At 33.4% G+C, this 16,220-nt stretch overlaps 1 protein-coding gene across 1 annotated transcript; it reads left to right on the forward strand.

The window, feature by feature from the left end:
• LOC133196033 (soluble guanylate cyclase gcy-31-like) lies at positions 1-14,358 on the forward strand. The gene is made up of 7 exons (XM_061331984.1): positions 1-64; positions 7,127-7,281; positions 7,411-8,626; positions 9,530-9,667; positions 9,766-9,864; positions 10,068-10,159; positions 13,951-14,358. Exons 1-7 carry the CDS (start codon positions 1-3, stop codon positions 14,356-14,358), a joined length of 2,172 nt encoding a protein of 723 aa, XP_061187968.1.
• The last annotated feature ends 1,862 nt before the right edge of the window (positions 14,359-16,220 follow it).

Below are 16,220 nucleotides of genomic sequence, written 5' to 3' on the forward strand. Positions count from 1 at the left end.
ATGGATAAATCAAGTTTAAGCCTAGGTTCTTTTGCCATCCCCAGTCTAACTCTACACGGAAAAGGTATATATATATATATCAGTATCTTCCATTTGTTTTGATTTTTTTAAAAATACATATGTTTTTTTTTCTTTTTTCCCTTTATTATCATGTTTATCCTCACAATTTCTATATAAGCAATTTTTTGTGTCAACATATTTACTCTAGTTTACTCTGTTTTTACCCTAATCTTATATTTAAATACAATTTAGACTGATATTTAGATGATTTTTAAGGTACTTTCAGTCTTCCACTGAGTAGTTAAGGCAGAACTTTCTATTTGAAAACCTTGTTTTCCACAATTCTATGGTATTTTCTCTGTATCTGGCCGGAAATGACCACAGTGAGTCTTTGTTTGTCTGGATCTTAGAATATATTTTTTTTTTATTGTTCTTCAACTTATTTAATTTAAAACAATAGGAATGAAAAGCTAAAGGTACATGTACTTTTAATGTTCTTTTTTACCACCGTAAGATTCAACGACTTGAAGTAACGCACTGCGATAATAAAATTTCAAGTACGAAAACTTTGGCGCTTTTGATATTTTATATAAACATATTGTATACCATGTATTTGTTATAAAAAGAAATCAGTTTAAAATAATATAACTTTTATCACTTAAATTAAAATCTAAATTAAAATTCGTCGACTTAAAAGGTTACAAAAGGTATGCATGGTCTATGGAATATGCTTTAAATTTGCAAAATTGTTTAAATTTAATTGATTTTACTTTTCATAATATAAATCAAAACTTTGTAAAAATTGATTGTAGCGTATTTAAAATGGCTGAGGTCCTTTTCTTATGTCGTTATAACAGACCCATATGAAGCAATTTAAGTGCGCGGGGGGTGGGGGTGGGGTGGGGGGGGCAGCCTGAAAGAAATTCTTAACAAGTTTAAAAAAGAGATCATCTGACGGTTTTTGTGGGGCATAACTGTAAATGATCTTTGTTTTCTATTGTTATGTATATACTGACAATATTATTAGGTGTTTAGTGGAGGAACAGCCACCCCCACCCCCTCCGCTTTCTACAGGCTTGTATAGTTGTATATATTATCCGTTATTTGACGGATATGGGTAAAAAAAAAAAAGGTAAGAAATATGTATCAGTATATAGATGTATGACGGCATTATAAATCAATGTTGGAACGGCTTGCACTTATACGAGGTGTTAACGATGAAAACGATCTTGGAATATTTTTATGACTCTGATTTTGAGATATTTACCCAAGTCTATATTAAAATATTATACACAATTGTCTGTGTCCTTATTATTTAGAAAAATATGAGTCCACGAAATGGACAGCCCTCGTATGTATGTAATATTGCAATTTTACATTAAGTGAAGACATAAATAAATTCAAAAAAGGAGTTTATATGACTTTATTTAACTGACATAATAGTTCGATATGTCGTAAAATTCTTCCTTCGATTCATCCCGTATTTCTAAATATACCGATGATGGTGTCAAAGTACGAAGTTTTAATTAGTGTCTGTAATGTTTGTTGTGATTAAATTTACATCTAATGCGATAAGTGTAATTATTTATAAGTCTTTTAATTATGATTTGGAATTAAAAATTTGTAACAAGGGATCAAATTTGTCAATAAATTAATGACGTATTTACCAACAACTAATATCAACTTTAATGTTGATCAATTTTCATGACAATGCATTAAAAGGTTCATTGACCCTCTGGCAAGAAAAGTAACTCTCAGTTGAATAAATGACTACTGGTATTATTCCTTTAAAAATATTAAATTAAAGGGCAATTTCTAGCAAATTTCTGCTGCAGGATATAATGAAATTGTGTGCATTTTAGTTAAGAATGAGATTTTTTCTGCCAAATCATCAGCTTCAAAATTTTGAATGAATGGAGGGACGATGAACTCTGATACGTCATGACTTTATCATGTTGTAAATTTTAAATTTACTAGGTGGCGGTAAATGAAAAAATTAATTTTGCATTTACCTCCATCTAGTAAATTCAGAATTTAATTTACAACATGATATTGCTGTCAGATGTGCAACTGAGAAAAAAATTACATGTAATGAGGTTAATTCGCAGCTGCATTAAATTAAAATAGAATAAAATTACATGTACTCCTTCTTTTAACATAATGTAACAAGAGGTCCATGGGCCACAACGCTCACCTGAGTAACTTTGGCCCTGCTGTTCTTCATATGATCCCCCCTTGTAATACTTATTTGGCTATGCCCTACCCCCAGGGGTCATGATTTAGAATCTACAATTTAGAATTTACACTACCCCAGGATGTTTCTACATAGGTTTCAGCTTTTCTGACCCAGTGGTTTTTAAGAAGAAGATTTTTAAAGATATTTTCTACATATTTCAATGTAAAAATTGGATTCCTTATTGTGGCCCCGCCCTATCAACGGGGGTCATGATTTGAACAAATTAGAATCTACACTGCCCCAGGATGCTTCAACATAAGTTTCAGCTTTTCTGGCTCAGTGGTTCTTGAGATGAAGATTTTTAAAGATATTTTCTACATATTTCAAAGTAAAACTTGGATTCCCTACTGTGGCCCCGCCCTATCTGTGGGGATCATGATTTGAAGAATTTAGAATCTACACTACCCCAGGATGCTTCCACTTAAGTTTCAGTTTTTCTGGCCTAGTGGTTCTTGAGAAGGAGATTTTTTTAATTACCCCCACACTCACTATTTTTGTCTTTTCTTGATTATCTCCCCTTGGAAAGAGGGCTTGGCCATTTATTTTAAAAATTTAAACTTCCATTCACCCAAGAATGCTTTATACCAATTTTGGTTAAAATTGGCCCAGTGGTTCTTGAGAAGAAGTTGAAAATGTGAAAAGATTACAGACGGACGGACATACGGAGGGACGGATGGACGACGGACAACGGGTGCTCAGAAAAGCTTACTTGAGCTTTCAGCTCAGGAGAGCTAAAAATCATTTTCATGGGGTCAAATTTTTGTAGTTCAGGAAAAAACTATGGGTTCGTGGGATTTGATTTCGTGGACGAAGAATCGCTCACTAAGTATGTATATATTTTACAATTCTTGGGTCTCTTAGTACCTCGAAAAAAAAAATTAAGCCCCAACAGAAATTATTAATTTCACAGTACTCGAACGGAGAGCATGTTATGAATGAAATATGGAGATAACGAACAGTAATCAAGCTCAAAAGTCCATTGAAACAATACAAATCGGGAGCAGAGCAAACACAGACCTCTGAAATACATCAGAGATGGGATAGGGTGCCTTGGAGGAGTAAGCATCTCCTGTCGACCTATCACTCCCGCCGTGTGCTTATTGTCATAATCGGGCAAATGGAATAATCCGTAGGCAATTCAGTGTTGAAATGGCCTAACAATTAGTATGAAGAACGTCAGTCAGCATTCAATTCAATGATAGCTTGTATTTGCTGACAAGGTCATAATATCGACCATAGAACTTGCGAAACGATGACTTTAATCGAGACTGTTAATATCCTTGTTTCATCAACTTTTTGTCAATAGCTTGCCTCGTTTTATAAATTGCTCGAATGTGGAGCATGCTGTTGTGTATTGAATCAACTGGGAGACGTAAACCCCATATGCACGTGATAAGAGTATATTGACTATTCTGAATGTGATCTATTTTATTCCAAGGCATTCTACTGATAAACAAATAAATGTTACAAATCTTTCAACCAATCACACTTAATGCCAGAAGTTCGTAATTTTTGTTATTATGATGAATTTGCTTGGAAAAGCAACCAACCCTGGGTTTTGCTCTAACTGACATGTTTCATACCAAATGTATTCATTGTATTATACTAATTTCAACTACAGAATACTCTGTTTGCATAAACGTAAATACTGAGGATTCATGGCGGGTGTGATCGCTCGACGTGGGGGGGGGGGGGGGGGGGTGCTTACTCCTCCTATCATTAATCCTACCTCTGGTGTTTCCAGCGGTCTGTGGTCTTTCCCTGATCACGGTTCATCTTGTTTAAAGCATTTATAAGATTAATCACTATTAATTCCCAATCTTCGGAAGATTCTTAAGGGAAGAACAAACTTGGAAACCTATTGTTATTTAGTGTTGTTATTTTGTTTCCATGGTAACGACAATGTGCTTACATTTAAGCCAAAGGTGTTTTGAAGATGGTTTATCAGAACCGCAAGAGGGAAGAAAAAATTCATTATGAATCACACGATCTATTAACTTGTGATGTGGTTAATAAAAACTTGCATTAACTTGTCACATCAATGATGGACCTGTATATAGATGGATTTCCTCAAAACATGTTTACGTTAGAAGATGATAAATTTATTGGGTTGATTCGATGAATATATCTCCTGTGAGAGCACCCAGGAGGCATTTTAATAAATAGTTGCGGCTTCATAGTCCATATTTAGCGTTATAATATTAAATGATATGATAGCCTGAACGATAGAATAGCCTATCCTCTATATTTACGTAGGAAATCTAGTACAAACATGTAACGCTTTATGGTTAAAAAAATCACATATTGCAACATTGGTTACCTATAATTGATATTACACTTGATATTGCGAATATTTCAGTGATGTTTAATTGTTTTCTTCATTGCAATACACGAATATGTTTAAGCCATCACATGTAGTGATTTAAGTGCCTTTAAGAATATATGTGCTTTAATTTAAATATTTTTTTTCATCTCACATATTCCGCAATATTTTTTTTTCATATTGATTAATGAATTAAGAATGGTATTCAATCTACGAGAAAACTTAGCTTCATTTGACTTTTCTTTGAGATATCGCCCAGTGTATAAAAAGACTGGAAACTATTAATTTAAACACACGTTTAATAAGCTACGCCACTTGCCTGAGTACTTTATTAAGAAATAGTTTTGATGCATACATGCAATATTTGTTTATAGTTGAAATATTAAATTATATGTATCCTTTTTGTTAAACTTAAAATGTGTGGATAACAAACAGTAACCCAGATCAAAAACCAAATTAAAAATTGAATTTAAAAAATTGAGAGCAGAGGAAATGCAGATTTCTAGCAACACCGGGGGTTGGACCAAGGGATGCTTGGATAAGCAAGCATTCCCCTGTCGATCTGTCTTTAAACAAAGCGGTATTTTCGCGGGAAGCTTTTGTCCCAATCGGGCAAAAACAGATCAGTACTAAAATTAAGGCCTTACAATATGTATTAAAAATTTCAGTCAACATTATTTGCAATCCAATTGACTTTAAACGAAGTTAATGATAATCCTTTAGCATCAATTTATTTGTCAGTTGCCTGTCTCAGGCTTAAAACTGATGGTTCGTAGAACATTCTCTTGGTATCGAATCAATTGCTATTGAGAGACAAAAATACTTATACGCAGATGATAATAGTCTGCTGGTACATAAATAAGGGAAGTCGGCAATAGAGAAGTTGAAATTGTTAGCTTTCTATCAATGTGTATATCTAGGAAATTATCCAAAAATGAGAACTATTGGGAATTCCGACAGATTGTTATAAGACCTGTGTCTCCAAATCTACTAAGATATTGTTATGCAATCCATTATTAACAATACTCGTGGAAAGAATCCGAATGTTTTAACAACAACAAAAACCAAACTCCTATATGACAAAAGACAAGGAAAATATGTCTATATAAATAGTGCAATTTTTATTGAAGAATCAGTTACCTATATCAAATATAACCCCCACAAACGATGTATTGGGGTATAGTTGAATCACCATGTCCGTCTATCCGAATGTCTCTCTTTCTGTGGTCATTTTTTGCTCGTCGATGATCTCTTAAACTATTTAATATTGTAGAAATAGTGTATACTATGTGAACTTGTGCACCTGATATTTTAGATTTTTTTTTTTTTGGTCAAAAATCTGTTTTTAAAAATGTGACTTTTCAAAGATTTCTATGAACAAAACTTTTTCGAAAGGAATTAGAAAAATAAAAATCTTGTCTGGACATAACTATATAACCAAATACTATCTTACCTAACACAAAGGTACATGTAGCTGATGTCTAGATATGTACTTTGACCATATTTCAAAGTAATTTTGGATATCATCAAAGTCGCATGCAACAAAGTATTTAATTATTGTTCTGCCCACAGTTGGAGAAACCAGTAGAAGCTTGTACATGAGATACATGTTGTAATATTACATGTCCTTAACCCAGGGTTATTTGAACAAGATCAAGGTCTCAGCTTTAAGAAATATATTTCGATTTCATTTTTTGGGGAAGGGGACAACTTTAACAGTGCAATAAATCGAAAAGAAAAATGAAATTTGTCTATATCTTCTTTTTTATTTTGTAAAATAAATTATTCTTACTTGTTTTCATAGCATATGATTTTTAAGTTTTAAGGAGATGGGTGAACATGACGAGCGATAAGCCTATAGTGTGACAAACATGAAGACGAAAAATTAAATTTCAATCATATCATAATTTTCCTTGATATTTCGTCTAACATTAAAATATACTTTATGTAAAATCTCTACAATTTGCAAAAATCCCTCAAAGATTGAAATTATTTGCCTGTGAAATATCAGACACACACTAAAGCGGGCAAAAAGAGGCATTTTCTCATACTATAACACTATTTTTCGATATGAGTGGGTCTTCGCTCCACCTTTTTGAAAGTTAATCCTCAAAGTTTACATAAAATATTCATTTTTTGGTTACCTAAAATATGGAGCAATGATCCACTATACCTTAAAAATATACTTTTATGACATATTATTCGCATCTTTTCGAGAAATACTTGAAGTCCATTAAGTCAAGGGTCATATCACAAACATGATTTAAATGCCACTATTTGTCAGGACTTGTGTAGTCCAGTGGTTAGCGTGCTAGTCTTGAAAGAAAATGATACTTAGGATTTTTATTGCTAGGGTTCGAACCCCACGGATACAACATTAATTTTTTAAATAAAAGAATAAATTTTGCCGAGAAAATTTTCCTCAAAAAAGTTTTGTTTATCACAATTTCATAAATTTCAATAATGAGAACTTTACTCTAAATATTAAATTCACAATTGAACATGATTTTTATACTTCTGAAGCTATAGGCTTTTTGCACGCTATGTTCGCCCATCTCCTTTTTCAGGTAATATATGTCACACAGTACCGCTCAGTGATCGCGGCAAGAGAGTACAAATGGTCAAGATGTTGGGTCTGACTGTGTTACCAATACTAGCACTCTGGAGCTACTGTGTCTACCAACTTACTGATTTAATATCTACCAAAACGGACAACGAAAAGGTATGGCAAAATATTAACCAAAACGAAAAATATACACTGATATAGACAGATTGTAAAACTACTAGTTGTAAAGGATGTTTAAAAACAAGTTAGAATTATTGGTATCTTGAATTTTTTTTCAACTGACAGATGAGGGAATCGTTGAAATTCAGTATAGAAATTGGCAGACTGATCCATCATCTTCAAAAGGAACGAGATCTAAGCATTCTATATTTGAGTGCTCTTGGCCCAGAGACCAAATTATTCCTGCTCAAAGAGTACGAAATCACAGACAAAGCAATAGAAAGCATAGCCAGATGGCCGGGAAATCTGGACAGGGATAACAGTGAAGCATTTGAATCCAAGGGGAAAATGATGCAGCACTTAGTTCAGCATCGTCAACAACTAAACCGTCAATCCTCAGACATCAATAAAGAAATGCAGTTCTATACTTCCATTATTGACATCATTATATACTGGGGATACAAATCTATTGAAGAATCCAAATTTGCTGTGGTGTGGAAATCTCTCGTCGGCTTCCAGAAAATCACTTCAGCGAAGGAAGATATGGGATTGGAGAGAGCGCTGGGGACCATGTTCTTTGCACGAGGTGGATTTGAAACTCACCTTCAGTTTGAAGAGTACAATATGAAGATCTTTGGCTTTCAAACCAACTACAAAACTGCTCGTTTATACTCTTCAGACGTTGATTACATCGGATCATATGGCATTTTTTCTTATGGTAAAAATGTCAGCATTATTATGAATACATATCGCACTCATATTCTTAATAATGGGGAAGAAGAACAAAGTGTCAGTAAAATTGACTTAAGAAATGCTCGCTGGTTTTACGACAACGCGACTCTTTATTTGGATAAACTTCTTGACCTCCAAACAACCCTTGGTAACATTTGTCTTGGAAAGGTCGACAAGATACTAGAAGATTCAAATAAAGACCTTATAATCAGCGCCTGTGTCTTGGTCTTTGTTTTAATCGCATGTTCTATAGTTATCATAAGCACCGAAAATTTGACCAGCAGCATACAGAAGTATGTTGTTATTCTTGTGGATAAAACAAAGGAACTGAACTTTGAAAAGAAGAGAACCGATTCTCTCCTGTACCAGATGGTACCAAAAGAAGTCGCAGACAAGTTAAAGAAAAAGGAAGGGATTGAGGCGGAGTACTTTAAATCTGTTACTGTTTTATTTTCGGACATTCATGAATTTTCCCGTTTGTCCATTTCGCTGCAGCCCCTAGAGATCGTTCAACTGTTGAACGCCCTTTATGGTGCCATCGATTTTCTCCTTGACAACAGGGATCTGTACAAAGTGGAGACCATTAACGACTCATATATGGTAGCGTCAGGTTAGTTGTGTTAAAGTATCGTTGTTATTAGAGAGTATTGACAATAGAAAGATTGTACTGGATGACTTAAATTTAGTTATTTTAAACAATTTGAAAACGGTAAAAATAGCTTCATTCATGGAACTTTGATCTCCGAAAGTCCTCGAAGTCTTGAAAGAGTACAATAAAAATATAAAATTTTAGACAAGAAGACATTGCAAAATATATTTAAATAATTACAGCTGTTTTATTGTACGACAAGAGGTACACTGGCCACATCGCTCACCTGGGCATTTCGGCTAAAGAAAAGTAGAAATCAGTATTGAAAAGTCTAAATATTTAGGTGGTCCCCCCTATATCCCTCCCCCACCCCTGGAGAGTGTGCAGAGACACACTAAGGATGCTCCCATATTTATATGACTAATCATGGTTTTAAAAAGATTTTAAAAGATTATTTCCTATGTATTCCTGTCGCCTCTCCCTATCCCAGGGGTCTTGATTTGAACAAGATTGAATTTATACTAACTGAGGATGCTTCTGTATTAATATGACTAATCCCGGCTTTGCTGGTCCTGAAGATTTTGAAAGATATTTCCTACATATTCCCTTGTATTACTTAAATCCCGTGCTGCCCTACCTATCCTATCCCCGGGGTCAAGATTTGAACAAACTTGAATCTACACTATGTAATGAAGATTTCACATTTTTTTAAAACTTTTTTCTGGCCCTGTGTTCTTGAGAAGATTTTTTAAAGATGTCATTAAATTTAACCCAATTCTTAATTATCTCCCTTCACATGAAGGTGTGGCCCATCATGAGAGTAAACTTGAATTTCCTCTACCCAAGGATGCTTTGCAGCAAATTAAAATTAAAAAAAAAATCAACCTTTAGCTCAGGTGAGCCAATAAAAACTTCTTTTTTTAGGTCTGCCACATCGCAACAACAACAGGCATGCTGACGAGATTGCTGACTTTTCTCTAGCTGTCCAAAGGATGATGAAGGAACGGACATTTTCCAATAGTGAAAAAGGAACAATCCAATTGCGAATAGGAATAAATACAGGTTTCAATACAGAACAATTTCTACTAGTATATATCAAGATACAATTAAATATTACAGTGTAGTAGTTTAGTATATGCACGCTATTCCTCATTTTTCAGGACCTTGCATGGCAGGTATTGTGGGATCAACCTTGCCGAGATACTGCCTCTTTGGGGATACTGTCAATACAGCGTCCAGAATGAAGTCTCATAGCCGACGTAAGAGTGATCTTACTATTCAAAAAAAAATTAAAAGCAAGTAAATTTGTTTCAGTTAAAAGCTTTGGTCTATAAGTCTGTAAATAAGAAGCATAATTTTAAGTTTTACCGATGCAATATTACATGATTACATAACGATAACATAAAATGTTAAAAATAAGGAACCTCACCTATTTAACATTGTTATCCACGTATCTTTGCAGCAAACAAAATAAACATCAGTCACACGACATACGTGCTTCTATCAAAGACCGGAAACTACACGATGAAGAAGCGTGGGACGATAAACATCAAAGTAAATGACTAAGCAAAACACATCCTTTTATTTTTACGTTTTCAACAATCCTTTATACAGTATAGTATTTTAGGTTATTTGGATAGAGAAATAAAAATAAGGTATATCTTCAATTTTGATGATATAATTTGCTTTTTAGTTTGGAGGTTAAAATTTTTGGACACAATTTAGACTTACTAGAAATTATCTAAATACATTTTCGTTTTGAGGAGTATAAAGACTTTTTGTTATATGAATTAGTGTTTTGAATTTCGAAGAATTTCCAAGCTTGGGATAACACCTTTAAATAAAGACTTTTTCCATTTTTGAACATGTTTTGATTAGATCATATGTAGTTCAGGGAATGAATTTGATAATTAGTCGAAAGGTTGCATTTATTTAGTTCCAAATAAAATATACAATATGAACATTTCAAGCTCACCTGTTTTAAGTTAGATTTTCTGATCTTTTAGGGCGCCCGTCCCTCTGTCCATCTGCGTTGCCTGTAAACTTGTCACATTTTCGTTTTATTTTTTTTCCAGAATCACTTGGCAAATTTCAAACAAACTTGTCACAAAGCATCCTTGGCTTAAGGGAATTTAAGTTTGTTCGCGTGAAGGGCTACGTCCTAACAAGCTATATTAACTAGAATAAGCAATAAAGAGTTGAGTGACGGTTTATCAATGATAAAATAAGTTATTGAAAAATGGATTAAACGCCCATAATCAAAATATAATTATAAGCTTCATCAAAAATTTTAATTTCATATCAAGACGTAGCGAGGTGTACGCAAATCATATTTTTAACAAAAATGCTTATGGACTTAAAATTGCAATTACTATGGCTCTATTTTAAAATTCTCGTCCGAAATACTAGTACTTGCATCTTTGATGCGTCAAAGCGCGGAACGTTTAATAAAGGAAAAAACATTTCTAATATCATTGCCGTCGAAACTTTCTGTCCAACCATTTCACAGATTATTCTGTATTAAGTCCTAGGAACAAAAAAAATAATTTCACAATAAAAAAAAAAAAAAACAACTAAAGAGCAATAATAAATAAATGATAATAATATACTATTTTTTAAATAGGAATTAAATAAATGAAACAAAAACAAAGAACATTAGAAAAAGAGAAGCAAACACTTTATCTACTAATATTGCTGATATAAACTCTCTCTTAGCTTCTCCACATGATCCAGCACTTAAGTAACCAAGATATATGTAGTGTTATCTTTAGCTACTAGTACTTTTTGTGAAATATGATTCAATTTAATTTTTGGGTAAAATATTAACATCCTTCAAGTAGCTGGGTATTTAGAGAGCTGATATCTACTGATACAGCTAATTTGAAATTTCTTCAAGGTTCTCCACATAAAACATGACTGACGATTTACGCTAAAGATATCACTACAGATATCTTGGTTACTTCAGTGCAAGATTATGTGGAGAAGCTAAGAGGAGGTTTACATCAGCAATGTCACCAGATATAAGCTAAGTAAGAAGCCAGTTACTTCAATGCTGTCAAAATTTGTATCGCAAACTTGCATTACGTTACACAAAAAAGTACTAGTAGCTGAGTATATCTCTAAAGATCTCTTGGTTACTTTAGTGCGGATCATGTAGAAAAGCTTAGAGGAAGTTTACATCAGCAATACTGGTAGATATTAGTTTAGTTAAAACCCAATTACTTTAATGATGTAAACATTTGAATCGCAAACTTTAATTATGCCTCATAAAATGTACTAGAAGCTAAAGAGATGACAAAAGATACACGTAAATCGTGAGTCATACGTCATGTGGAGAAACTTGAAGAAATCTCTTATTAGCTGTATCAGTGGATATCAGCTCTTTTAATACCCAAATACTTGAAGTATTTTAACTATTTACCCAAATAATGATTCATATGTCACAAAAACGCGCATGATGTCACTACAGATATTTTAGTTACTTCCAGATCATGCGGAGAAGCTACGATGATGTTTACATCAGCAATACTTGTAGATATTAACTTAGTAAGAACCAGTTACTTCAATGATGTTAATATTTGAATCGCAAACTTTACGTATGTCTCACGAAATGTACTAGTAATTGAAGAAATGGAAAAAAATAAACGTAAAATGTCAGTCATATTTTCTTTGAAGAACCTTGAAGAAATATATTACTAACTGTATCAGTAGATATCAGCTCTCTAAATACCCAGCTTCTTGCAAATTGGAAGATGTTAACCTTTTATCCAGAATATGATTCATATTTCGCAAAACGAACTAGTAGCTTTAGATATCAATACATATATCTTGGTAACTTCAGTGCCAGATCATATGGAGAAGCCAAGGGGATGTTTAGCAATATTGGTAGATATCAGCTAATAAGAACCCAATTACTTCAACGAAACTGTACTAAACAAATTTACGTTGTTATATCCATTGTATTTATTGACTATTATACAAAATGTACCAAATTTTATATGTTTTGATAAGAATATAATTTTATTTTGAACAATAAACTTTTTAAACAACTTGTGACAAAATAATAAAAACGTTTGTGAAATCAAAAAAAAAAAAGAAAAAAAGAAAAAAAAAGAAAAGAAAAGGAAAAAAAAAAAGAAAAAAAAAGACGTAGAAGGAAGTTATGTCTTCGAAATATATAAAAGAAATTGAACACTTACGATTTTTCTAAGATATGACTAACTGAAAATGCATACGCAACAATAGTATTAAACTGCAACTATAGATCAAAAGTAGCATAATTTAATATAAGATATTTTGACTAGCGAAACAAAAATACGAAATTATTATTTATTTTTTAAAGGCATTCAATACATTATTTTTTTCTTTGAATTAAAATTTTTAATGTAACCAGTTACTAGAACTACGTTTAAATTCAGTTTCTAGTAGCCAGCTACTAGAGCTAGCTTTATTGACATGTTTTAGCCAGTTACTAGTAGCTAGCTTTACTCACTGGCTGTAGCTAGTTACTAGTAGCTAGCTGTATTCTGATTTTGAGTCTTTTACTAGTAGCCAGTTACAAGTAGCTAGCTTTACTCACTTGTCGTAGCTAGTTACTAGTAGCTAGCTTTATTCTCATTTTAAGTCAGTTACTAGTAGCCATTTACTAGTAGCTAGCTTTACCCACTTATCGTAGCTAATTACTAGTAGCTAGCTTTACCCACTTGTCGTAGCTAATTACTAGTAGCTAGCTTTATTCTCATTTTAAGTCAGTTTCTAGTAGCCAGTTACTAGTAGCTAGTTTTACCCACTGGTCGTAGCTAGTTACTAGTAGCTAGCTTTACCCACTTGTCGTAGCTAATTACTAGTAGCTAGCTTTATTCTCATTTTAAGTCAGTTACTAGTAGCGAGTTACTAGTAACTAACTTTACCCACTTGTCGTAGCCAGTTACTAGTAGCCAGTTACTAGAAGCTAACTTTACATATCTTTCTACTAAAATGTCAACAATATCTGTATACATCTAATTGAAATTATTTGTGGGCGGCTAAACTCAGTATTATTTATATATGCATTAATTACATGTATTAGAATAGAGTTTTTTTCTCTGAATCTGATAGCAGTAAGTTACGCATACCTGTGCATGTGCTGCGTATAGTCCACTCGCATCGTCCATTAAACATACTGTTTGAAAAAGTTTTTCCTTAATTGACTTAGGAATATGATTTACAAACATCGGATTTCTCTTAAATCAGATAAACATTTGTATTGAACAAGAAGTCAAAATTAAACAGTGAAGTTGACATGATATTTGATCTTTTGCTTCCATGTTAATTGACCGTAAAGCATTGTCATTTCATTTTTACAGGGTAAGGGTGAAATGAAAACATACTGGTTAACTGGGTGTACATTGAGTGGTGATATCATAGCCGGCAGTCCCACATCTTACAAAAGTTTCAACAACGATCTCCCCGGGGAAATAACTCACAGTCAATACAGCTATATGGCCTTGAGTTACAATCCCTTGCCCGGTAGGAAGTTGACAGAAGATCAGAAAAACAAAGCAAGAGTGTCACCTAATGATGTCAATAATGTTGCGATGAAAAAGAAAAGTATAGCGAAACGGAATACCAAGTCTCTATTTCCAGACAAAACAGAGAGGAAAGTAAACGGTAATGGAGAAAGTAAGCAGCAAGTAGAACTGGAATTGCAGGATACATCTGCTGCAACAGTTGACCAAGATATTCCAACAAATACTGGCCAATCTACGGCTTAGGCATGTAAGAAGAGACACTAATTTAACAAAGGGACACTTATAAAGTACAATGTCACCATCGGCTGACATCACGATACATGTGGTTGACATCACGATACATGTATTTTGTAAACTTTTTTTATCCAGGAATAATTATTTTTCTCTTTTTTTAGTCCTCTACCGGAGGGGACTATAGATTTCTCTTCCGTTTGTCCTTTTGTCTGTCCCTCTAGCTGTCTCTCTGTCTAACTGTCAGTCTATCCCACTTGATTTTCCGTCCTTTTTCTACACTCTTAAAGATATTGACTTGATTTACTGTATGGTAGTCTACTTTGGTGAGTAACAAGTTTGAATTTTTTTCAGCTTAGATGAATTTTGACGGAATTACGGCCTTTTTAATTTTCAAAGGGAACCAGATTACACTTGTCAGAAGGAACATATATTGCTTAAGCAATACGCTCAGATTGCTTGTTATTCATGTTACTAGATAGACAAAATAAATATAAAGTTTATTTAGAAATTTATAAGCAATTATTTTTCTATGTCAGTGATAAAATATATTATATGAACAAGATGTGTTTTTGAAATACTGATGCCCCCGGGCCGTATTGTAGCTGATGGCGAAAGTGAAAGTTTCTCAAATACATCTCAAACTCCAAGTTCAAGGTCAAAAGGTCAAAATTATCGGTAGCCAAAGAAAGATCTTGTCACGAGAAATACACCTCTTAAATATGAGAGCCCATGCATCAACCATTTAGAAATTATGGTCAAGCTTAAAGTTTTTCGAAAGAAGGTGAATGTCCAAGGTCAAAGGAAGAATTTGTTGGTACCCAAAGAAATTTCTTGTCACGAGGAAAATACAGGTAAATATTAAAGCCCTTGCACCAACCATTTAAAAGTTATGGCCAAGGTTAAAGTATTTCAAAAGTAGATCAAAATCCAAGGTCAAAATTGTTGGTATCCAAGGAAAGGTCTAGTTACAGGCCCTAGCTCCAATCACTCAAAATGAAGGTCTTATCACAAGGAATACATATATGAAGTATGAAAGCCCTAGCACTACTCGTTCAAAGTTATGGCTAAGGTTAAAGTTTGGTAAAATTTTGCAAAAGTGGGTCAAACTCCAAGGTCATGGTCAAGAGGTAAAATATATTGGTACCCAAAGAAAAATCTTATCACAAAGAGTATAAGTTTAATGTATGAACGCCCTAGCTCCAACCGATTAAAAGTTTACGGACAGACAGACAAACAGACAGATAGATATTTAGAAGGACAGACAGAGCATAAACTATGACGTTTTCACTAAATCGGAGGATATCAAAGAATTAGAAACACTTCATTATAAATATGTTATGGTTCCAGCCGACAAGGCTTATAACGTATCGTCTTTGTTTGCAAGATTCATTATTATAATAACTGTATCTTAGAAGAACTTGGTTTATTTCTGTGTTTGGAAATCCAACTTGTACTCGTAGTTTACTTTCTAAAGGTGAAATTCTTCAAAATCACATTTCAGTATTCCAGTCAACCAAGGTGAGTTCAATCAACTCTACCTGTAATGGATTCCTTAACTTCATAAAATCCTTACAAACAGAAATAGATTGCAAAGTCAGGAAGATGTTCTACTAAGCCCCTATCCTTACTCTTTACAAAATTATTAAATAACTGCTGTTAAGGAGAAACTTTAGACGTACTGTGCTACAGAATATTCTAGAAGTGGTGTAAATCAGACATGGATTCTTAAAAAACTCCAAAGAACTTTTGAAAAATTTTAAATCGCCAAATTTTTCAGAAACATGACTTTTCTACACTTTATACAACCCTTCCTAAAGATAAATTTAAAACTAACTAAGCTTTTTGATATCATAGACAACTGCTTCTTCTAT

This window comes from Saccostrea echinata, unplaced genomic scaffold (genome assembly GCF_033153115.1).
Source record: "Saccostrea echinata isolate AGI-Se365-2 ecotype Australia unplaced genomic scaffold, CSIRO_AGI_Sech_v1 ptg000030l, whole genome shotgun sequence".
Taxonomy (NCBI): domain Eukaryota; kingdom Metazoa; phylum Mollusca; class Bivalvia; order Ostreida; family Ostreidae; genus Saccostrea; species Saccostrea echinata.